The sequence below is a fragment of the Megalopta genalis genome, chromosome 8 (genome assembly GCF_051020955.1).
Source record: "Megalopta genalis isolate 19385.01 chromosome 8, iyMegGena1_principal, whole genome shotgun sequence".
NCBI classification, from domain to species: domain Eukaryota; kingdom Metazoa; phylum Arthropoda; class Insecta; order Hymenoptera; family Halictidae; genus Megalopta; species Megalopta genalis.
The window spans coordinates 19,803,056-19,827,798 of NC_135020.1; the positions used below are offsets into that span (position 1 = coordinate 19,803,056).

At 38.3% G+C, this 24,743-nt stretch overlaps 1 protein-coding gene across 2 annotated transcripts in view; it reads left to right on the forward strand.

The window, feature by feature from the left end:
* Positions 1-24,536, forward strand: part of LOC117217707 (uncharacterized) — a 58,118-nt gene extending 33,582 nt beyond the window's left edge. The window contains exons 1-3 of one of the 2 annotated variants that reach the window (XM_076524039.1): positions 9,507-9,608; positions 9,839-9,933; positions 17,138-24,536. In XM_076524039.1, coding sequence (XP_076380154.1) covers positions 9,863-9,933; positions 17,138-17,420 — 354 coding nt within the window. In that variant the 5' untranslated portion in view covers positions 9,507-9,608; positions 9,839-9,862 and the 3' untranslated portion in view covers positions 17,421-24,536. Of the gene's footprint in view, positions 1-9,506; positions 9,609-9,838; positions 9,934-17,137 lie in introns of those variants that run through there. The other variant, XM_033465503.2, reaches the window with a different exon arrangement.
* Positions 24,537-24,743: the final 207 nt, after the last annotated feature.

Here is a 24,743-nt window from a genome sequence, read left to right on the forward strand (position 1 = left end):
TTTGCTCGAAAGAGAATTAAAACTCGATCTCGCTAGAGTTTCCACGTCGACGACTGACTCGATACTAGGCCGCTACTGGTCGCGTTTGGGCCCTTTATATACCCAGATTTTCTTTGAGAAATGGTAGTGGGGGTGTTCCTATGTGGTCCGATTCCAGAACGTTCGTCGTCGTACCCCTTGAGGGTACTTGACTCGCGATATACAAATGAATCCCCGGCGGGCTGACTCCTGCCTGGCGTATGCCTTCAGGGAGGAGTATAAAAAGTACATCGGAAAATTCTCCGTACGTTACACACTCGATGTCAAATTAACGCAAAATTTAAAATAGTTTTCTTTCACTTCCCATTTTTCATAACGTAGTGCATTTTATACACATAAAATTGAATATTGTGATTCATGCAACAGTCTCACGCTTTTAACAATTCTTTAAATATAAACAAATTTGGTTAATAATTTTAATGGCGCCTTGGAGTTGCCATTCGAGTGCAAAGGGTTAATATAATATGTAATGTAAAACGTTATATTAAAATTTCGTTTTTTATCATTCTTTGTCATATTATTTTGATTATCGCTAAAATGAACAGAAATGACGATATTCCGGACAACCCGGTGTTATTAGAATCCTCACCCAAACTCAAACTTGTTCGAAGCCGTCTTCTGATTGTCTCTGGAAACTGCCCGAAGGTGAATTTAAATTGGCGGCGGTTGATTTTGTACGAGTTTGATTCGCAAAGCGACGAGTTCCATCTGCAGTGAGTCAAGGTTGTGAACTGAAAGAATGAACTCCGAGTCCCCAAAAGTAGCGTCCTGACACTTATTGCAGGAAACGTACGTTCGCATATTGAATTTACCCTTATCTTTTATACTTGACGACGTAGAAAGAACATTCATCAATGAAGGATATAGGGTTATCGAATGTCTCGAAGCACTCTTCGCAGCACGCCTACGGGAACCGGGCAGTAAAAGAGATAATACATAGTTGCGTTGGCATTGTTCGATAGCGAGATAATTCTTCGCCGAGGCAATTTTGTCCTCCGTGACACTGACTTTAGTACCGCAAACGAATAAATTCGAGACATATAAGGACGACAAGAAAAATAAAAGCGTCCCGTTAGTACCCGAAGATTGCAGCCGGCGGAAACAACGCTGACTTTTCCGTCGCGACTGAAAAATGGTTAGGAAGCAACGAGACGCGCCGGAAAGTAATTTACGGATCGCAATAAACACCGGCTCCACCCTTGCGTGCACCGAAAATGGAACGAGCCGGCCGAAAAATAAAAACTTTTATTCGGGGTACACGAAGAATGCTTTACCTACGGCGCGTTGCAGCCGCTCGTAAAGTTCATAGAAAAGAGAGACTCGCGGCGAAGAGCCACCTTCTTCGGCATCGCGAAGAGAAACAAAAATTTGCCTGCTAAAGTGTGGCATAAATAACTTAGTTTCGCTACAGAATGAACCAGTTTCTATTATACATATATACACGAGCCCGAGGAATCGGTCGCGGTCGCACAATGCGAGAAAATTGAAGACCTTTAAGACAGAAACCGATTTTTATGTAATAAACGATGAGATTAATATTGAATAAGTATATTGATTTAAGTACGATTTATATACAATTTTATATTATAATTCCATACAATTCATTTGAACGAAATTAATTAATTAATTAAATATTAATTTAATTTATCTGGGTAACTTGTAAAATTGTATAAGTAAATAAAAAATACGATTCGGGTTCAATATGTCGAATGTAAATATACTCTCGTAAATGTTCGAATATTGATTCGTATTTCCGAATATATATTTGTAATTAAAGTTTTACAAATTTTCCAGAATTACTCAGATTTACTTACGCTGATTTGCAAATCGTTAAAAATTCTTGATTGAATCGAACGTTCTTTTCGATCTGTAAAGATTATAGTTTTTAAATCGTTTTTCGATGTTTCGATTTCTCTAAAAGAAAATGAATAACGTTCGGTGTAGCAATTTGTAGCAGAAAAATCAGAGGCTAAAGGAGTAAGCAGGAATAATTACATATATTACATAAACGCGTAAAAACTAACAGACTTGTGTTCCGATTCAGATCGAATAAAAATTAATTTCTATAAACAAAATTTATGGTGATTTATTAGTTCAGCTAAATGCATATAAAAACGGCTGCAATTTCTTCGTGTGTGTGCAATGATGAATTCAACGTCAGATGCATTTCTTTCTCTTAAATAGAAAAAAAAGTAGAATATCCCTGACATAGAAGAATGAGGTCCCATATGGCTTATGCATAAGAAATCTCGAGAGACATTGTAATATTCTTGAAAATGATATCAGGGTGTGTCACTATAAAATATAGCATGGACCGCGATACTACTCATGAAGGGAATCAATGCTTGATAGCAATATACAATCACAAATGTATCACGCAATATCAATAAATCTCGATCCCATATTGATTGTATACAACAGAAACCTGCCAATAAAAATGTATAGACCTGGAAATTCATTGTTCGTTTAGTGAATCGGATTGCAAACTGCCCGGGGACAAGCCAAATTCGGTTCATAAAATAAATCAAACGAGATTACTTTAGTTCTAATTATTTCTTCTTTTTTTTTTAATTAATTAACAGACACTGCGATGAAATTAGTATCTGATAACATTACTATGAAGATTTATGAAAAGCTTAGCATGTGAAGAAAATAATTTGAATTTCTCATGGAAATACGGTATTTCTTGAATTTTGATTTGTGACATACTTTACAAGCTCTACGATGCTGGTCCCTGAACAATTCTGGGGTAAGTGGCGCGTGGTCAATCGCGATTCTCTCGCCAGAAGGCATTCCCCATTCTGTGGACAGAAACAAAGTCTCTTCATTTCTGTGACAATGCGACGTCAGGTCGATTGCCGGAAGAGCCAACGTAGTCGTCGACCGTCGTCGCGCGTCTCCCTCTCAGTCATACGTGCTTTAGGCCTCACGCATCCCGAAGCACCATCATAAATTAACACGTTCCGTGCCACGTGTACCATCGATGGTACACGCTTGCATGTTTACTTAGTGAACTGAACAAATTGTTTACAAGAAATTTAGAACCGAAGAATCAATTTCCACCGCAAGAATGGGCGTTGATAAGTTTTTGTTACGTTGTTATGTGTACGAGAATTAATAATTGCACGTAATACATCAAGTTTTAGTAAAATATCAAAGTGTGAAGATTCGAGTAAAAAAAGCTCGGCGCGGAACGTGTTAACCGAAAGCGGTGTAACGTCGAGCTATCTGCCTTCGAGTTCTCCCCAAATTAAGCTGTCGTTAACAAATGCGTCGTTTTGGGGGCGGGTTTCATCGCTTCAAACCGAATTGCCATCGATGTAAAAAAAAAAGAAAACGTATCGATTAGTTTTTCGAGTACTACTACATATGTGAAAACGAAAAATATCGCAGGCGGACACTAACTAGTTTTCCCTGTTAGTTAAAGTGCCGGATGTCATCTTTATTGATCTGTACAATACAGGAAGTTTTCTCTAGAAGGTCCGGAGCTTGGAATTGAGAACGGTAATTGACGGACACTCGGACACGATTCTTCGAGCGGCTTGTTTTCATAGTTGCCAATACCTCGTGAGAGAGAGAGAGAGAGAGAGAGAGAGAGAGAGAGAGAGAGAGAGAATGATACTCGGAGCAATCCGCAAAAGAAGGCAGCGGCCAGCATGTCGGTGTACATTAATACAAATTCACAATAATGCTAGAATAAAAACGATTTCTTAACTGTTTTGTTTCAAATTTTTTTTAATATATCGGTCAGATTCTTCCAATTAAAATGAGACCAAACACGACATGCTTTAGATATATTATTTATTCATTACACGTAGGAAGTAACTTATTTTAATTCATTACACAAATTGTAATTATAACAAAGAAAAACATTAGAAAAATATTGAAGGCAACGTCCACGAAGATGTGTATGTAGTACAAAAGAAAATATCAATGGAGTTACGCTATACGAGCCTACGTTCGACGGAAATTTGGAGGCGACTTGTGACGATTCGACGGCAATTTGGAGGCTACATGCCACCATTCGAAGGGAATTCGGAGACCATATGCCTCGATTCGACGGAGAACTTCGGAACGGTCGTTGCGATTGGTTACGTACCTTGTAGCTCCGCGGTTTCACTTACCTGACTCACACGCAAAGCATTAAATTGAAATCGAAATTTGGCATTCTAGGTAGAATTGACTGTAAATTGTTTTGTACATGATTCGCCTTTGACTGAGTTGATTATTGGTAAAAAGCAATTATATAAATAGCAGATAATTCTGATATTGAAGAGCCGGATACTGCACGAATAATAAATTTAGTTTGGAAAACTCCACTCTAGATTTCAAGCAAGTCTATCCGTCGGCAAACCGGAGCACGGTGGTGGGGATAATGATCAGCGTGATGAAAAAAAATGAGTTACGCAAGGAGTGGGGGCAGGCGACAGATGCGCGGAAGTGCCGCACAGCGGCGTGGCGCGGCTACCGCGTGAACATTGTACAGTAATTTCTTCCAGAAATGTTTGAAGTCGGAATCGGAACATGCAGGTCTGAGAATACTAAGTCGCGTTAAGACACGATTCTTCGAGCCTCACGGCTCGGTTTTATAGAAACTCGGAGCAGTCGACAAAATAAAAGTGTATACATTAATATGAGTATATAGTAATGCTAGAATAAAAATGGTGACATAACTTTTTTTATTTCTAATCTTTTTCCACTATTCGAAGGCAATTCGGAGGCCATGTGCCACTATTCGAAGGCAATTCGGAGGCCACATGCTACGATTCGAAGGTAATTCTGAGGCCACGTTCCACGATTTGACGATTTCTATCCTCTGCATCGACGTAGCAATAAATTACATAGGCGTAGGACTAGCACAGAGAAATTCACAGCAACCCGAAATTTGGCATTTCCGGGAAAAATTGCTGTAATTCTGAACAACGATCGCGTCGCGACATAAGGCCTCTGTCCTATCGTAGTTCAGTATTATAATGTTCAGGCGGTATACGCCCTACGCCGCTGTGCGGGACTCACGCTCATGCGCCGTCTGCCCTCACTCCTTGCGTAACTTATTTCCTTGATTACGCTGGTGATGATTCGAGTATCGTCAGCTCCTAAGCAATCAATTTCCCAGGCCTGTAGTAACCAATAATATCAAACGTGAGATGAATTTTTCAAGTTGCATAATTTTTAAGCTGCTGCTAACTCCATTAATCAGTGGAGAAACGACTCTTTTCTTTAACATTAAAAAAGCGGAAATTATTAAATTGAAAATCCTGGCCATTCAATTAATACTCAAATTAGTAGTGCCCGCAAAAAAATGTCAAGGTAATTGCTCGAAAATTAATTAAGTTACACGTGCACTCAATTTAAAAAAAGCTCGCTCCGAGGAGAACCGCGCTTAAATCTCCGGGAACTGTTATTAAGTACATAATGAGAAGTGCTCCGTTTCAAAGCTTCCGCCGTCGCAAATTTCCCGACTTAGCTCACAATATGTCTCAGTTCAATTTCCAAGAGACACGAAACCGTGAAACGAAATTCACAATTTATTACAAACCGTGGGCTTAGTTCATCTCTTGAACTTATACATCCATCAATAATCCCATGTATGTGCGTACCTTAATTCTTAAGGCAAGTATCGTTGCACGTTTCTCCATTCGGAACAGTACAAAACAAAGACAAAGACAAACAGCAGTGAGCCTTTTTCAACTTGCGTGTCAACAGCTGGTTGCTGACAATTGAACCTGGACAAATTTTATTTGAAATGAAAATAAGAAATTACTGTTTCAAATCATTCATTTCGAACCGTTACTTTCAGTACTGGTATTTCAAACTAAAAATAATATCGATGCATTTAAAATAATAGCAATTTTATATAATTAATTATTTCCTTATTTTTCAATTTCAAATGTGACAAACATCCCTAGATTATGTTGTGTCGGTGTGAATGTAATTTTTCTATTTAAGAATAGTGTTCTATTTAAGAATGCACAATAATAAAACAACAAACTGTTCCTAGTCATTTTTTCGGTTTAGAGATATATTTATCTAGATACTGTGAATTCTTTTATGTTTAATAAAAATAAGGATGATAAATGGTTGAATTCAAGAGAAAATTTAATAAAAAGTTAATCAAACTAGAGATATAAATGACCTATTTATATTCTAATGTTCTAGCTACATGCGACAATCATCAATCAATTAATCTGTAATCATTAATTAGTAATCTGTGGTCGCGGACGAACGATTAATTTATCTTTCCTCATCACCTGCCATTGGTTCCGGATGATGAACTCGGATAAAAGAAATCTACCGCTGAGTCATGAAATACATGCAGATTTTCTAAAAATTATCCAAAATTATTATCAACTACCATAATACCCAATGTTTCAGTTAATCATAACAACAACAAAAAGTAATCGTTACATGATTAACGATGTCTGTGTTAATCATATATGATCAATAATTACATTTGCTTTGATTACTTAAGTTATCCATTAATCATGATTACTTGATTACTTAGGTAACCCTCATCATGTATCATGAACATGATTTCACGTTGGTCGTAATCATTAATCAGATTACCTTTTGTCCAAGTTTGTCGTTGGGTAACAGCACGAGATCGAAGTTCTACGTATTTAATAATATGCCGGTACACAAAGGGAATTCACAGAGTCTCGGGCTTTAAACAAGTAAATCCTCCGTGAAGGTGCATTTTGTTCGATCGACTCGTGCGCGGCATACGTTCGCTTTATCTGCGAACAGGTTCGCAAAATTGGTTCCCGTTAACGCGTCGAATTAAACTTCGAATTAAACAGCTTAGTCACGGAATATATTCCGGTTGCGGGACCGTTGCACGGTCGGAGGCTGTCGGCGGAATAAAATCAGAGGGGTATTAGGCGCGAAGATTGCAGAATTCGATCGCTGCGACGCCTTATCTCTAATGCAAGGGTGTGTACGTGTTCTGATAAGGCGAGAATTTAGAGAGGCTCATTTTACCCGAGCCCGCCGACACCGATTTTCGGGAAAGAAATGATCGAATGCATATGTATGTGCATAGGATTCCCTATCGCGAGTCTTCCGAACGGATACCTCGATTGAAGAATCGCCCGATTTAATATTTTAAAGAAAGAAATATATTCTAGTACAAAGTTCGATGTACAGGGAGTCTCAAAATTATGGTACTTCCGGGAAATGAGCGGTCCCTGATATTATTCGAAGTAACTTTTTCCTTAGCGAAAATGCAATCCGTGGCTTTGTTTGCGAGTTATCAACGAAAAACACTGACCAATGAGGAGTGAACACTCGGCTGACGATAGGTGGCCGAGCCAATCAGCGGAACCGGTCTCCGTCCGCTCGTTGGCTCGGCCGCCTCGCGCCAACCGAGCTCGCCTCTCATTGGTCAGTGTTTTCCGTCAATAATTCGTTAATGATGCCTGGAAGAAAATGTTTGCAAAGGAAAAAGTTGCTTTGAATGACCTCAGGAATCTCTAATTTCCCGGAAGTACCATAATTTTAGGACACCCTGTACAATGCTTCGAGGCTGGTCGCTGGCTGCGTTCGTTCTTCCTTCTTTATTCTCTCGCTTGAGACGCTGCACTCATTACACAATTACGAAACAGATTAGTGCAAAGAAAAGGAATTACTGAAATACGCGAAATCAGTAAAATGATGAAGTACCAATTTTTGTTTACATCTCTGTGGGATTCCCTATCGCGAGTCTACCGAACGGATATCTCGATTGAAGAATCATCCAATTTAATATTTTGAAGAAAGAAATATATTCTAGTGCAAAGTTCGATTGTACAATGCTTCGAGGCTGACGCTGACTACCTTCGCCCTTCTTCCTTCTTTATTCTCTCGCTTGGAACGCTGCACGCATTTGTTTCTTCTTAATCGATATTGTATCATACCATCGAGCCGCTGCCCTGCTTCGTTCAGCACACGGCACACGCACTCGCAACACACATTTATCTCGCTCTCCACACCATTCTTAACGCGCACGCACTTCACTCGCTACATCTACATACAGGGTGTTACCGGACGGGTAGTATCATCGGGCAAGGGGTGATTCTACGTGCGAAAATAAGTCGAAAAAAAGAAATAATATTTTTCTGTTTGAAGCTTTGTTTACGAGAAAATCGAGTTTGAAAATGTGTGGATAATAGTTACATTGCATTAAGTGAACTGTTGAAAATGTATTTGCTGACGTGTACATAACCTCGCTCTTTTTATCAGTGAATTATGGACTGATGCGACATCATTATTATTCTTTCCCTTAACTGAGCCGTTTATTTTGAAAGTGGCATAAGTCAGTTTGTTTTTAAGTCGATATATTTAAGGGTTTGCGTTTTAACACGTTTCAAAATATGGATGCTAACTTTCGAGAAGATTTACTTGTATTTGTTATCTCAGGATACCGATATTTTTCTCAGTATAAATAATTTCGTATAAACATTAAAAAATCACCACTTTTCATTACGGTAAAGTGACTTATGCCGCTTTCAAAATAAACGGCTCAACTGTGAAAGGGGTTCTTGCCTGTAGTACTTAACTGCTGCTGTTGCACTCCCATTGCAAGCTCCTAACGCTTTCACCATGTCAACGTATTCACGATTGTTACAATTCGACTGATACAACAGACTAACAATACGAGTAGCCGGTAGCCGTACTGCTAAAGACGGAATGTAAACATTACAGAGAATAACAAATATGAAAGTGTAAACGAACATAATCATACTACGTGCGGGCTAAACAATCCTCAAACTCGATTTTCTCGTAAACGAAGCTTCAAACAGAAAAATGTTATTCCTTTTTTTAAAAGACAATTTTTTCTTTCTGGATATTTTTAAAGATATGATAATGATATTCAATGCTTCGAACATAATTTTCCATTGCGCTGATAAATATTAATGTAGCTAGTGGATAATGGAATTGGGGGTGTCGTTAAAATGCTGATCTCCGTTATTCATTATGTTAATTGCGATCCTGTTTAACGTGCAGAATATTATTTCAAATTGTATAATACCGTGCAGATATCAATGAAAGCTATAAAATATATTTCCGCGACATAAGTAATTAAATTGTTTCTCGCTGATACAGAACCGATACGAAGTGGATACAGAATTGGCCGTAGGAGCAAAACCGGAACCGATGCAATCCAGAACATTTTTCATCCATTTACGGTTATAACATCATTTTATTTCTCCATAACGGTTCCCATCAGGACCATTACGCAACAGTCATTTTCTTGTCTGTTTCAATTCCAGGCATCCACGTGCATATAACATAACCTCCGGTCTAAGTATAAATACTTCATCCACGTGAATGAAAATTGCCATGAAATTTCTTCATTCAATTACAACTGTTTAAATTGCATAATATTTTTCTGAAACAAAACAACAACAATAATAATAATAATAATAATAATAATAATAATAATAATAATAATAATAATTCTTTATTTTTGGCCTCACAGCTGAGAAACAGAACTTGGTTTTACAAATGTAACCCAACGAAGCCCAGACGAAGCCCAGATCCGCTCATTGGCTCGATCGCCTCGTGGCAGCCAAGCTCGCCTATTATTGGTCAGTGTTTTTCGTCAATGAATGTTTTTCGTAAGCAAAACCACGGTTTGCATTTTCGCTAAGGAAAAGGTAACTTGGAATGACCTCAGAAAACACCCTCTCCGGGTAATTATGAGACACCCTGTATGTACAGTACATTGTTTGCCAGGAGAATCTGTCACCGCAGCGTTCAATTTACGACGTTTCCTTTTTCTATTCGCCAATTAAAAGGAAAAACTGGATCGTTTCAGGTGACAAAACGGGAAAGACAACAAATGCCGGTGGGAGGACGGGTCGCTGGGAAGGTCGGGATCTACAGCTCCCATCATAATGGTAATGTAAACAGGTTGATATCGTTATTTCAGACGTAATACCGTCTCTGCGACTGAACCTGCTTGTTCTATAGACCACAATTTTGCTAATGACCATCGGCGAAATACTATCAATATGTGCATATTTACGATGTCGAGTAACTCTGAGATGGAACACAATTTCGATGCATGCAAATACACATCGTAACGAGATGATTTTAGTCTTGGACTGTCACGATCGGACGGACCAAGACTAATACAGTGGTGCGCATAATTGGGTTACTGTTACTTCACCGACAACAATTATTTCACCGGTACGATTTCGTCGACATCACATTTCACCGACAGTATCCATTCACCGACACGTTTAGATGTCCGATAATCATTTCACCGACACAAACTTTTGTCGACACCTCGTCACGACACCTAGATACGTCGCGACAGTCACTTCATCGGCACCGAATCTTGTCAATAATTTTTAGGGTAAGTGTAGGTATTATTGCGAGAAAATAAAACCTTGCCAATAAATTGACAACTTGAACTATACCTATTGTTCTTTAACTTGAATATTTACTTTTCTCAAAATATTGGATCTCTGAAAGCACAAATTTCATTAAAAAGCGTAATTTAAAAAAATCATACGTGTGCATATATTAGCGTGGTTATTTATCTATTACTGCGAGCCAAATACTACGGACGTTCCGATTACTGCGTGCTAATGTTGACATAACCTAGCTACAATACCTAGAATCAAGATATTCTCACTGTAGCACTTTACAAATTAGGTATAGGTACTCTACGATCAAGCATCGGCTCATCGAGAACTGCACTGTACAGGTTATGGTACGCAGTTCAGTAAAGCACCGCAGTAATGCACACACATAGTAAATAAACTATGCGCCAAATACTGTGTTAGCGAATAATATCAGAGGATAGATGATAGTGGTAGTGTACGTCGATTTTTTATCGAAGTAATGATTACTTTATCCAAAAATAACGCTTAATTACCAAAATATAAATCCTTTCGAATCAGCGTTCACAACTGCTCTATTACGAGTATTTCATAAGACTAAGAATATCAAAAGTCGATAATGAATTAAAACTGCGATTGCTATTACTTATATGTCATAAATTATCAATATTAATAAAAAATTATGAGATTAATTTTTAGAAGGTTACACACAATAAAATATATGTTAGATTTTATTACTTTTATAAAATACCGCAGTATTTGGGGCGTCCGCAATAATACCTACACTTATCCTACTTATTATTTTTATTTCATAAAGTTTGTTGTACTTATAATTTTATCTTATTCATATTATTAATAACAAATAAATACATAATATATTATAAATTTTATTAACTTTCATTAACTATGTACGCAGTAGAGGGTCGATTTATTGTTGGAAAAACTCGGTGTCGGTGAAATAATTGTCGGGGATCTAAACGTGGCGGTGAAATGATTGTCGATAAAATAATCGTCGGTGATTTCAACGAGTTCCGCATAATTATAAGCTCAAAGAAACTTTTACGTAACTTCGCAATTGTTTCAAACTTTGTATAACTTGAGTAAAGAAGATTATCAAAATGTTTCTCGTAGAAAGATTTTTATGATTTCAGTAACAGTAAAAGAAAAAATTACGAACCGGTCATTTCGACTGATTTGGTAGCTCTGTAGCAGGTAAACGAGAATTAGCAAAAAATACGCATAGCAGCTACACACGAGCAATATTATCAAACCAGAATCTAAACGTAATTCAATGTTAATGTGATATTATTAATTGATATTATTAATAATTGTGATAAAAAATACAAATTGATAATACAACAATTTTGACAGTTAGACCACACATTATTATTATATTATTATTATAGACCATACATTAACTGAGTCATTTGTAACTAATTATTATTAATTATAATTATATAATTATAATTAATTCAAACGCAAAATATACATGTATATCTAATAAATAGATAAATTAAACGTAAAAATATAGTTTTCATCACCTTAATTTGTGTTTTCATTTTTCTTCTAATTTACATTATTGCGTAATAATATCAATAATGATTAATTAACGATATCACATTAATATTGAATTACATTTTGGCCCCGGTCTGATCACGTTGCTGGCGTGCATCTATTTATACTTCCTGCCAATACTGGTTGAACCGGATTATAGTGTTAAATATTGAGAATTTCAGATATCGAAACTGCATCAAATTTACAGTTCACTTTTTATACACGTTGTTGCTAAAAGCTGTGCTGATGGAATGATACGTAAAAATATTCACCATATTGATCAAATAATTTCACTGCTGTTATTTCCGAACCGAGATTTTAGTCTGCTCTTAGTTTGCATGCATTGGATGTTAAATAAGCTGTACTAATTGTTAACAGAAATCGATATGTAATATTCTCTGTGGAACGAAATACAATTTCCAAATTTCCTGGAAGATGTTCGATATATGCACGCTGCAAATGGCTATTGGTATAGCCATTGGAAAATCATTATCCCCACGAACATATTAACAAGTTGAATGCCATAGAGGATTTTCCCATATTTTAATTAAACTGTGTTATTAAATTCTGCATATTCATTCAGCCGACTACTGTCGTTTTTCTTGCGACATTGGCGATATTAAAAGTTTCATGAAATTCTGTCGTTTAATCGCAATCCAACGTTGTAATATTATACGCAGATACCGATCATCGGTCAATTCAATTTGTTAGCCCCTTAACGCTTAATCTTTACACTAAAGTAACAAAGAATAGTTTTAAACCGCATAAACTGTGTTAAATGCGAAACTATGCCACAAAATCTATTTCTTTATCTATCGTAAGCTCTTTATTTTCCAGGATTGCAGAATCAACAAAAAAGAACAACAAGAATACAGAAATTAGTCATTACAATTTTACATTTGCAGAATCCTCTTGGTGATTACTCGAGAGAGGGATCTTCATAACATGTGCCAAAGTCACGGTCATTGGATCTTGTTCCCCTAAATGTAACCGATCTTTAACCCTCATCCGTGTGTCATTTCTATAGTTTAAACCAGAGCTGTTCGACAGGCTTCGCGGCGGGAAAAAGGGCAAAGCTACGCGGCACAGCTACGCGATAAAGATCTTAGTGGAGTGAGGACTTGAGAAACAAAGGGAGAGAGCGAACTTATCGTACTTACGTGTTCTTGGGATTATTTGAAGTAACTTTTTCCTTAGCGAAAATGCAATCCGTGGCTCCGTTTACGAGTTATTAACTAAAAACAATGACCAATGAGAAGCGGGATCAACGAATAGTGAACAATAAGAGGCAAGATAAGCCGGGCGTGAGGCGGTCGAGCCAATGAACGGAAGAGGGCTTCGTCCGCTGGTTGGCTCGGCCATCTTGCGGCAGCCGAGCTCGTCTCTCATTGGTCACTGTCTTTTCTCGTTAATAACTCGTAAACAAAGCCGCAGATTGCATTTTCGCTAAGGAGAAAGTTACTTCAAATGACCTCAGGAACCTGTCAAGTCCCCGGGAAATACCGTAATTTTGAGACACCGTATAAACCGATCGTGCGATGCTCATTCAGCTACACTCAATCTCGACGTAACTTACAGTCGAGCCAAATAACGTGTCGTTATTGGTGAGGAGTTCCGCGAGGAGCTAAGGAGGGGGCACCGTTGCCCTTGGGAATAGGGCCTAGAGCCCTCTGATCGGTGTTTGCCCTGTGCTGAAAATCGTCGCTCGTACGTGGAAGCTGTTGAACAGCTCTGAGTTTAATCTACCCTTCGATATCAAACCGGCACAACGATATAAAATGAATAAGATGGAACATTGAATACTTAACACCATAAGTTTCTTCTATGAGAATGGAAACCTAAGGTGAGATGATGCAAGTTTTTCAACACAAATTATTCACATCGTTCGGTATAACACTAGTAAAACGTGTTATGGAACAGATCGTTTCTTCGGTGTCCGCGAAAACTGTGTCGAATCGGCGCAAGGAACGGATGGAGGTTAAATTGATCTGAATGGGCGAAGTCGAAAAAAATGAATATTCGAAGCAGCTCCGTGATCTGTTTAAGAAAGCCCGGGAAAATCGTTAAAGAAATCACAGCGGACGGGTAAACGGTTGCTAATGAAAGCGTTGTAAATCGGTGGCTTAAAAATGACAAACTTGACTACGCGACGCCAAGAAATTCCTCTGCCGAGCATTTCCCAGTTAACTGGATTATCTGAAGCCATCAACGGGACTTAGCCTCCGCGTCACCATCTTCTCCAGCGGACTCCTCGTCCCCGATATCATCTGTGCTTAGCGAGCCTCTGCTATATCGTCACCTCCACGATCAAGTCCCGCTGATGGGTTCTCATAATCTACTTATCAAAGAGATAGCCAAGAGAAAACTTGCTTGCGGTCGGGGGCGTCAAGCGGGCTTCGAAGCAGTCATCTTGACGAACCGACTGGAAGAAGACCATTACCACCCAACTCTAGCAACTTCCTAGCAGCGATTCCGTATTCTAGTGGTCCGCCATATTTCCCCGCGGAACATATTATCAAACCGCTTCCGGTACTCTATGGGCTGCCACGCAGCCGTAAACCGCGGGAACTGCCTCGTTAACACGTTCACTGCTAAGCGTATTTCGTTAGTTTTGCCTCGTGTGTCGAAGTGACATTGTCTACTGTTTGAATTATAATAGTGGGTTTCTATCTCTGCACACAACTTCGAATCGCAAAATCGGAATAGAAATTGCTGTGCTCTGATTGGCACGCGAATCACTGCTGGATACGTAGTAAAATACAAATTGGAATGCAACTGCTTGCATTGAGGTTAGGAAAATGCTCAGGAATAGGACCCAGTGCTGTTATGCAGGGCGTTTCATAATTATGTTAACACCCGGAAAGGGGTGATTCCCGAGGTCATTCGAAGTAATTTTTTCTTTAGCGAAAATACAATCCGCTGCTTTGTTTACGAGTTATTAACGAAAAACACTGACCAATAAGAGGCGCCGCCTCGCGGCAGCCAAGCCAATGAGCGGATCGGAGCATCGTCTGAACTTCGTTGAGTTACATTTGTAGAACCAAGTTCTGTTTCTTAGCTGTGAGACCAAAAATAAATAATCATTACTATTACTATTATTTATTATGTATTATATAATATATCATTTTTGGTCTCACAGCTAAGAAACAGAACGTGGTTCTACAAATTTCAAAATTCATATAATATTTATTTTTAATATATATATAAATATATATTAAAAATAAATATTTTTTGAATTTTGAAATATAATATATATATTATAATATATATTATAATATATATTATTATATATTACTATTACTATATTTATTATTACTATTATTACTATATTATTATAATATAAAAATATTAGGCAATTTAAACAGTTATAATTGAATGAAGAAGTTCCATGGCAATTTTTATTTATGTTTTTATTTATACTTAGACCGAAGGTTATGTTATATCCAAGTGGATGCTTGAAATTGCAATAGACAACAAAATAACAGTTCTGTAATGGTCCTGATGGGAACCGTTACGGAGAAATAAAACGATGTTATAACCGTAAATGGATGAAAATGATGAATGAGGCAAGATAAACTGGCGCGAGGCGGTTGAGCCGATGAGTGGAATTGAGCTTCATGCACTCGTTGACTGGGCTGGCTCGCGGCAGCCGGACTCGCCTCTCATTGGTCAGCGTTTTTCGTTAATAACTCGTAACCAAAGTTGCGAATTGGATTTTCGCTTAGGAAAAAGTTACTTCGAATGACTTTAGGAATCACTCCTTCCCGGATGTTAACATAATTATGGAACACCCTGTATTGTTCCGCCAGTCAGCTATGACTAGGCTGGTGGGTTTTTGTGCCGAAAGAAAATTGTCTGCATCGATTGCAGAACAGATGAGTCGAGTATAATTTCCTTCCTTTCTTTCTTTCTTTAATAATTTGAATAAGTTGTAATTAGTACACAAATATTCTTAGCTGCATTTAATATTTTCAATGTTCCTGGCTTCAGCCACCCGTTTTTGCTATAAATGTATAAAATTCACGGTCCAGCCGTCACCACTATGACATCACAGGAAACTTCAGATCCGAACAATAGGCAGTCGTGGACAAGTACATGTAGACCTTTTTTAACACGTTGGGTGCCGCATCGGTCACAAACGAGTGACACGAATTTTTAAGTAAATTTCTGAATTCTTTTTTATTGTGATATATTCAAAGAAACTGAATGTCGCTAGGATTTCTGGGCTGCAAACGAGTTAAATTAATTAATTTTACTAAATTAAATAAATTAATTAAGTTTACCACGGTAAACTTATTTAACTAAGTACATGTAGACCTTTTTTAACACGTTGGGCGCCGCATCGGTCACAAACGAGTGACACGAATTTTTAAGTAAATTTCTGAATTCTATTTTATCGTGATATATTCAAAGAAACTGAATGTCGCTAGGATTTCTGGGCTGCAAACGAGTTAAATTAATTAATTTTACTAAATTAAATAAATTAATTAAGTTTACCACGGTAAACTTGTTTAACTAGTTTAAATTTAGTCTAACTTCAGTAACTTTAGTTTAACTAGTTTCGGATTCATTAATTGAAGGCTTTTAATATTGTGGGAAATTTTGGAATCGATATTCGACGGCAGTTAACGTGTCGAGAAGGTATAATTTCTGTAAAATTGAACGAAACGATTTGAATTTTTCTGGGATCATGGAATGGCTAGTTTGCTATACACAATGCATGCAGAAACTTTTGCGAACACTACAAGCATTTCGATTGTCCGGTGTTCTTCGTTAGTGGCTGATTAACAGAACTACGAAAAAATTTTTTCGCTGAGAAAAAAGTCACTTCAAATGACCCCAGGAATTACTCCTTGGATGGGCTTGCAACATTGTACAGTAATTTCTTCCCAATTCGCGCTCAGATTGCGCACAAAAATGGACAATTTTAGAAAAGGAGATACGATTATTCGAGCCTTGCGTCTCGTTTTTATAGTTGTCGACAATCGGTATTTATGATCCCAAATCGTCCATTTTTGTACACAATCTGAACGCGAATTAGGGAGTATTTATTGCACTTGAGACAACGTGTATACATATTTTTCCATAATTGTAGATCCCCACAGCACTGAAAGCTGTCAAGTACCCGAGACACCTGTTCTATATCCTGTTCGTTCCACAGAGAATCGGTTGCCGGTGTCGGCTTACAATTACAAGACAAAGAATGCTTTCAGGGAAAGGATACAGTGGCATAAACGAAGAGATCATATGGATCAGCATCGGCATGGGGATCACGATCGCGGTGTTGATCACGATCGCGCTCTGCTACATCGCGCGGGAGAAGTGGCGGAAACGGCACGAGGGTTACTACACCTTCTGACGCACGCTCCCGCCGCCCTCGTGGGCCACCTGGTCCTACAAGCCCACGACGCCCGGCGTCTTCTTCAGCCCGACGACATCGAGAGGCAAGCCGAGGGCGTACTACATCACCGTCTAACGCGGGCGTCCGGTGACTAATGACTACGTTTCAGCTCGACCGGACTCGACGTTTCATGGCGGACGAAAAATCGACCGAAACCATTTGTCCTTCAAGCCTCCCCCTCGTCCTTCGTTCCTCTTGCCGCCGCTCTCGTCCGCGAACAGGATTTCAAACTCGAAAGAGGGATCGTCTAGATTCTGGAGTTGATCCGCGATGCACCGAACTGATTTATAGCCGACAGACGGAGTAGGTGGATTTTTGGCGGCGACTAGATTGACCTTGATTTGCAAGTAAATTGTCAATTAGTGCCGCTGGTAACAGTAGATTTCTTTTATGAGAGCAGTCCCTGCCAAAAGATTGAGACCGTTCAGTCGAATTGATTGTTATGGTTCAGGTGTGCGTTGAAAGAGCTGTGTCAGAGACGAGTTCTAACATAAAGATTTCATTAAAACCGCGAGGAACGTTGGAAGTTATGGTCCGAATTCTTTTTCTACCGGAGGCTGTGCAACAGCTGAACCGTTCATGCATAATTCATCAATTAGTAACGCTGCGAGTATTTTATATTCCCAAGACACATGGTGGTTCTCAACCTGGCCGCTGCCACAAACTGTGCTATCCTCGCCTAAATAATAAATCGGCCAAAAAAAGAATGCTCGAATATTCGACGAAAACGGATGTACCTATTAGATGCAGTGGTTATTTAAGGCAATAGTTTATTGATCCTATTACGCTACGGGAAAGATGAACATTGCCAGCACATGCTTCTTGAGAGATGTCTTTTCCAAAGGTCGTCCGAAGGTCAGCGCATTGTACATTTCCATTGGCTCTAATATTACACTGATCAAGCTACGTCGTCCGATTTGAAAAAGAAGGGTGTACAGGGTGTCCCAAAATTATTGTACGAGCGAGAAATGGAACGTTCTTGAGGTCATTTGAAGTAACTTTTTCCTTAGCGAAAATGCAATCCGCGGCTTCGTTTACGAGTTATTAACAAAAAAACACTGACAAATGAGAGGCGAGCTCGGCTGACACGCGGCGGTCCAGCCAACCAGCGCACGAAGTCCAGTTCCGCTCATTGGCTCGGCTGCTTCGCGCCAGCCGGGCTCGCCTCTCATTGGTCACTGTTTTTCGTTAATAACTCGCAAACGAAACCGCGGATTGCATTTTCGCCAAGGAAAAAGTTACTTCAAACGACCTGAGGAACCCCTCACTTCTCGCTTGTAGAACAATTTTGGGACTCCTTGTATAATGTATTGACTATAGCGTGACCCTCGGGAAGGCTTGTACACATCAAATAAAATATAACGAACCTCTTTTGAAATTACGTCGTTATATCTCAATTTTTCGACGTGCGTTCTATAGCAAAATCCGACATTATACGTCGGTGGACAGTGTGACAAGAAGAATCTGTGACCTCGACGGCTGCGCAGGATTATCTCGTTCGGGAAGGGGATTATTTCAGCGTTTTTCTACGGCATGCATTACGGGGAACAAATGATTAATGTCTTTCTTGGTTCGGAGGTATGAAATTACGCGCGGGATGTAGCTTAAATGATTCCAGAGACACTGAATTTACGTGGTAATACTGTTCGACAACCTTTTAATCATCTTCGAATTTGTAAAGTTTTTCTGTTACGTTTTTCGATGGGGAAATAAGTTGGCGCAATTTAGATGTAGTCTCCGCTTCGAGCTTTGACTAAACGCGTTTCCGTATTCATAATGTAATACCGAACTATTCTATCTCGTTCGACGAAGTTCAGAGAACGCTATTATGTAAGTTAGAACGATGTAATCATTATCGGGAAGTCGCAAGAGGTCTTCGACGTTGATAATTTGCATGGAAATTGATTTTCTCGTGATCCGTACATTAGAATTGGAAAACAATTTCCAGATTTACATCCAACTTATGAAAACTATAATACCACGTATGCGCATGATTTCGTTTAACACTCGAACAGTGAAGATTTTTGACAGAAATACAAGTATGTACGCTTAGGATCATCTATAATTTTATTTGTCAAACTTCTGCAACATATTTTTCAATGTACTCCTCGTGGACAATTTTTTCTGCACAGACCTTAATGAAACGTGCGGAAAGTGAAATTTATTGTCAACAAGTCGAATAACAATATTTATACTCTGGACTGAAAGTTGATCACTTCAAATGTTTTAAGTCAAGAATACAAATTTTCACGTTTCATATTTGAACGTGTAACGACGCATACTGAAATCTCTGAGAACCCAGCAGCATTTTCTGTACACTGATTTCCGCTGCTACGTTATTAAATATTATTGCAAAAACGGAACTTCGAAACTTCCGTCGAGCACTTGTAGTTTGAGGTCGTGAACTGTCCATGCGAAAGCATTTGAAAGAGTTTCCACAGAATTTTCAAAAACGCTCCACTACGATGGAAGCCCGAGAAAAACACTTTGCAGAGTCCGAAAGTATTCATGAGGTTCACCTCGTTCGGATCAGTTAAATTGCACCCTACATGGTAAATCGTTTCCTCCGAAAAAGAACATCCCCGAGTGTTCCATTCCTCGTGACTCACCCCGTACCGAATAAAACAAAAATAGTTCGAAGCACATCGCGTTTACAAACAGAAAGGGTCCGTATGTTTCTTGACACATCGAAAAACACCTTGAGGGCGTTTAACCTTAACCCTTTGCACTCGAAGCCATTTTAACTGTAAATCTAAAATGATTTTTCTGACCTACGCTGCTTCTATTTTGTATAACAGAGCGCATTTTATACGTATGAAATTGAGTCTTGTGACTTATAAAATAGTTATACTTTTAATAATTTTTCAAATCTAAATTTTCTTGATGTAAGAATTATTTTGGAATGTGATATAAACATTTTTTAGTGGTGCCTCGGAGCCACCACTCGAGAGCAAAGGGTTAATAAATCGCAGATCGTCTGCAAAATCGCATGATACGAAAACGTTCTGACAACTCTTAGTGAAGACGTTCCATTTCGGTTTGTTCGACGTTCTTAAAGAATTTTGTAACAATTACCAGTGGAAGTTTATATGGCAGATTGACTCCTTGCACTATAACGATGAGTTGGACTCGTGACAAAGGTGCATAATCTACTAAATATGAATATTATTCGTTTCTTCTAAATTGAAACGAAATATGATTCTTCTGTTATCGGTATCTGGCAATAAAAGTAAATTTAGATGTACAGGAAAAACAAAGAGATCTAATTTATGTCGACGTTCTATCAGCGTGATTTTAAGCCGTTTACGTTATCGAATTTGTGTTGTATTTAGTAAACAGCGAGAAAATTCAAATATGGCACGTTAAGTGATCAATTCTACATGCAAAAAGAGAATACAGATTCGAAGAGACGCCTAGAATTTTGGGGTTGAAGCGTCTTGGAATCCAAAGGGATTAACCCTGTGCACTCGAAGCCGAATTTTTTCGACCCACGGTTTTTCCATTTTATATGATCTAATGCATTTTATGCGTATGAAATCGAATATTGTGACTCATGCAATAGTTTCGCTTTCAACAGCTCTGTAACATTAGATTTACGGAGCTCAAAAAACAGCTGTTTTTTATTAGTTCATAAAAGTAATAATAAGACATTTATTCTAATTTTGAACAAGTGTTATTGTAACATTTGCCGCGTAAATAACATATAAATTGAATAAATAACTCATAAACGTATCTTTACGATATGAATAATCGTAAATTAAAAAATTAGTGATCCATAAATCTAGTTCCATAAATCTAGTGTTAAATATAAACAAAATTTGATTAATAAAATTATTTTGAGACGTGACATAACAATTTTTAATGGCGCCACGGAGTCGCCACTCGAGTGCAAAGGGTTAAACACGCAGTTGTGAAGGAAATCGTAGTGCAAGGGGTTGACTGAAACGTACCCCGTTACCGCATGAAAATGAATCGTGACAATGACCACTGAAATAAGACAAGACCTTCGTCTAGAGATTCTAGATGACAAGCACGTCGGAGGAACAGAATAGAAATGTGAAATCAAGTCAATCTGATTACAAATCCTCGCGAAAAGACCAAAACGAGAGCGCTCGCGATGCGAAAGAGGGCAAATGAAAGACGAAAGATTCTTGCGCGACCGCTGCTGTCTAAAAGTCGCAGTCAATTTTTAAACAAATCTTCTGGCAAGTCGCGCGACAGTCGAATTTATGACTGAGCCTCTCTGCCAAACAGCAATATTCTCTGCAGCGTCGCTTCCGAGGCTCCCGCTTCAGATGCGCGTCGAATTCGCTCGACTGGCCCGTTTTATAGGATACGAGTATCCGGTGTTCGTTTCATAACGCGGCTATCGGAGTCCTTTTGAAATAACTAAGGGGCGTGTGCATCCAGCAGAACTTACTACGTGACGTCTTTCAAGATTTATTACTTATCGGTGAAGACAATGCTATATATATACGAATTCCGAAGAATGTTCGGCATTGTCTAGTAACAGTCGCTGCATTGAAATACACCGAATTCTTTCAGTCGCATATTCTCAAAACGTAATAAAAGTGCAGTACATTCTCCCTAATTCGAGCACAAATTGTGCACAAAAATGGACCACTTGAGAAGAGGAGGATACGATTATTCGAGCCTTGCGGCTCGCTTTTATAGTTGTTCACGATCGTTAACTATAAAGATAATCGTATCTCCTCTTTCCAAATTGTCCATTTTTGTGTACAAGTTGAGAATCAATAAGGGAAATTTACTGCAATAACTCCTTATTTGACATACTAAATTCGACAGCCATTTTAGACGATCGTGATTAGAAAAGCTCGGCGTGCAACTGTCGAATCTCTTTTCCAAGATTTATAGATGTAAGTGAGATGAATGTACTAATTCAATACAGTCAGGACACACTATCGCGCATAAAGATGACAACGATTCTGGGCTTTGTAATTTTTGTGCACAGTAGTACGTGTGTATTCGATCGATCGAATACAATTTGCTTTGCAACTCTTGAAACAGAACTTTGCAGTCTCTGGATTGCGAGTGTATTATTCATATGCCCGTGGTTTATACAAATTCGAAAATAAACATTAATGTCGTTTTTATTTTATTTTGCACTACGATGCACATCTACGGATAATATTTACATCGGTATTATCAATTTTCCTTGATACTTTTATAAATCTGTAAACTAATAATAATCGATTATTGTATATACGGAGGGAAGCAAGTTGTGTTCGATCAATGAAACACGTGAAAGATCAACCCTTCGCTGACGAAACATACCTAAAACAATGATTTCCTCGAAGAGCTGAATTATTATCATTGAAGCGATTAAAATCATTCGTTTGCGACTGTGGAAATCAGATACGTCGACCCGACGTCGCCAATATGGCGGCATTCGTCCGCATAGGGTGAAAGTGCGAGATGTTTCGTTTATTAATGAATATGCACACGTTTCATAAATCTAGCGGGTAGTAGCGACTTTGTAAGACTTATTCAATATTTTAAAACGTCTAAATGGCGCCGGACTCCGGAACGGAATTTTCTAGATACTCCTGAACCGTTTCCAGTTCAACCGCCGAACTATGCTCGACATTTTGGAAATCGTCCGGCAAACGTGTTTCCTACAGACACGGGTTTTCGAACAACACCACCGGGAAGAGACAATGCGAAACGATTCGCCAGCCGTTCAGTGTACAAAAGGGTCTCAATGTAATAATTAATTCTATACATCGCGTAAGGATTCTGACCAAAACTTTAGAATATATTTCTGAACTGAGATTGTACCAGGGTCTCGATCTGATTACTGCGGCCTGTAGACTGTATAGAACGAGTATAGTAGACTCTAACGAGTACTTATTGTTAGAGAATTATACATTGTTGAGACATGGATACAGCCTGTTATGTATGTAAGTAATGTGCGACGTTGTAACAGAGTACAAGTCTCCTGGTCGCGACTTTACATTAAAACGACTAGACATTCGAGTAAAAGCGACACTATCTGCCCTAGACAAAATTCGAATATTAACCCTCGCACGAGGGTCCATTCTCATAACTACAGAACTGACGATGTATTATATATGACCATTCGCAGTTTTGTTCGTCGATTTATGATAATATTGTTTTGAAAATTTTGTAGACGTATTAATATTTTCGTTGTCCCTTTTAATTTAATTTAATTGTCAAAAATTGAGCAATTAGGTGATGATTTAAATACACTTGGCCAAAGTAGCCCAGAAACCACAGTCTAACGATTAATGAGTAAATTAATTGTTGAATTGTAGAATTATCTTTTACCGTTTAATGTGTTAAAATGAATCGGAATTTGTTCTGCTACCGTTTAATGTGCCAAAATGAATCATAATTTTTTCCATTGCTGATAAACGTGCCAAAATAAATCGGAATCTTCCTAAGTTCGAATAATTACAATTCGAATTTACCGAGCTGTAGTTGAGTCACCAGGAGGCTCGCACGATAATATGTATAGCGCAATAGGGTATGGTGTTCCTTGTGCGCGTTCGCCATTGCGCATTGTGAAGATGTAAGTTTTTCTACGATGGAACGAGATCTTGTCGCGACTCGACAGATTTTAGACGATATAATTAATCGATGTTATGCAAACGTGCTCGTGACTCGGGCCGCTTAGTGGGTAATTCGAATATTTCTATTGAAAGTAGCAGCTGTTTTATGTACGATAAGAGATTTATCAATCCCGAGACGTGGTTCGATACTGAACACATCTATTGCAATGACCAACTGAATAGATCGCTCTTGTATACCACGGCGCGTTATTTCTTCTAGCGCATTTATTACGAATAAATCAGGAAATCGTGTTAGAAATACCGTTTCGATATCCTTTTTGTCTACCTAGTGTTAAAACGTTCAAGAAGGTACATCTATTGACCTTCAACGACGCGATTGGGATTTTACTTACCGTAGGAAATTCGAGGAATAGCTGAAATATAATATAAAGTTGAATAACAGACGAAACAGTCATTGTTTCCTCGCATTTTAATAACTGATGTATGTACAACCTCTGTTAAGTCACCTAAAATATACCGCAAAGCACAATTATTATTAAAGAAACGTTTCACTCTTGTCTTCGTTAACGGATACTGTCGAATAGATTTAATTTTATTTAATACACGTTGTAATATATATAAAGTTACTTATATTAAATAATTTACTATACCATATAATATGTTTGTCTGCGTTGAGTTTTTACGATAGAATGGTCCTAACCAATTTGTATCCCATCAAAGCCGTCAAAACAGTTGCTCTCTGGGTGATGCGATTCTTACGAAGATTATAATATTTTCAAACATAATATACAGGGTGGATCACGGAATGTGATCAGCTTAATTTATTCTGCTGCTAGCGGTTCGATATACATTTTGTTCAGGGGA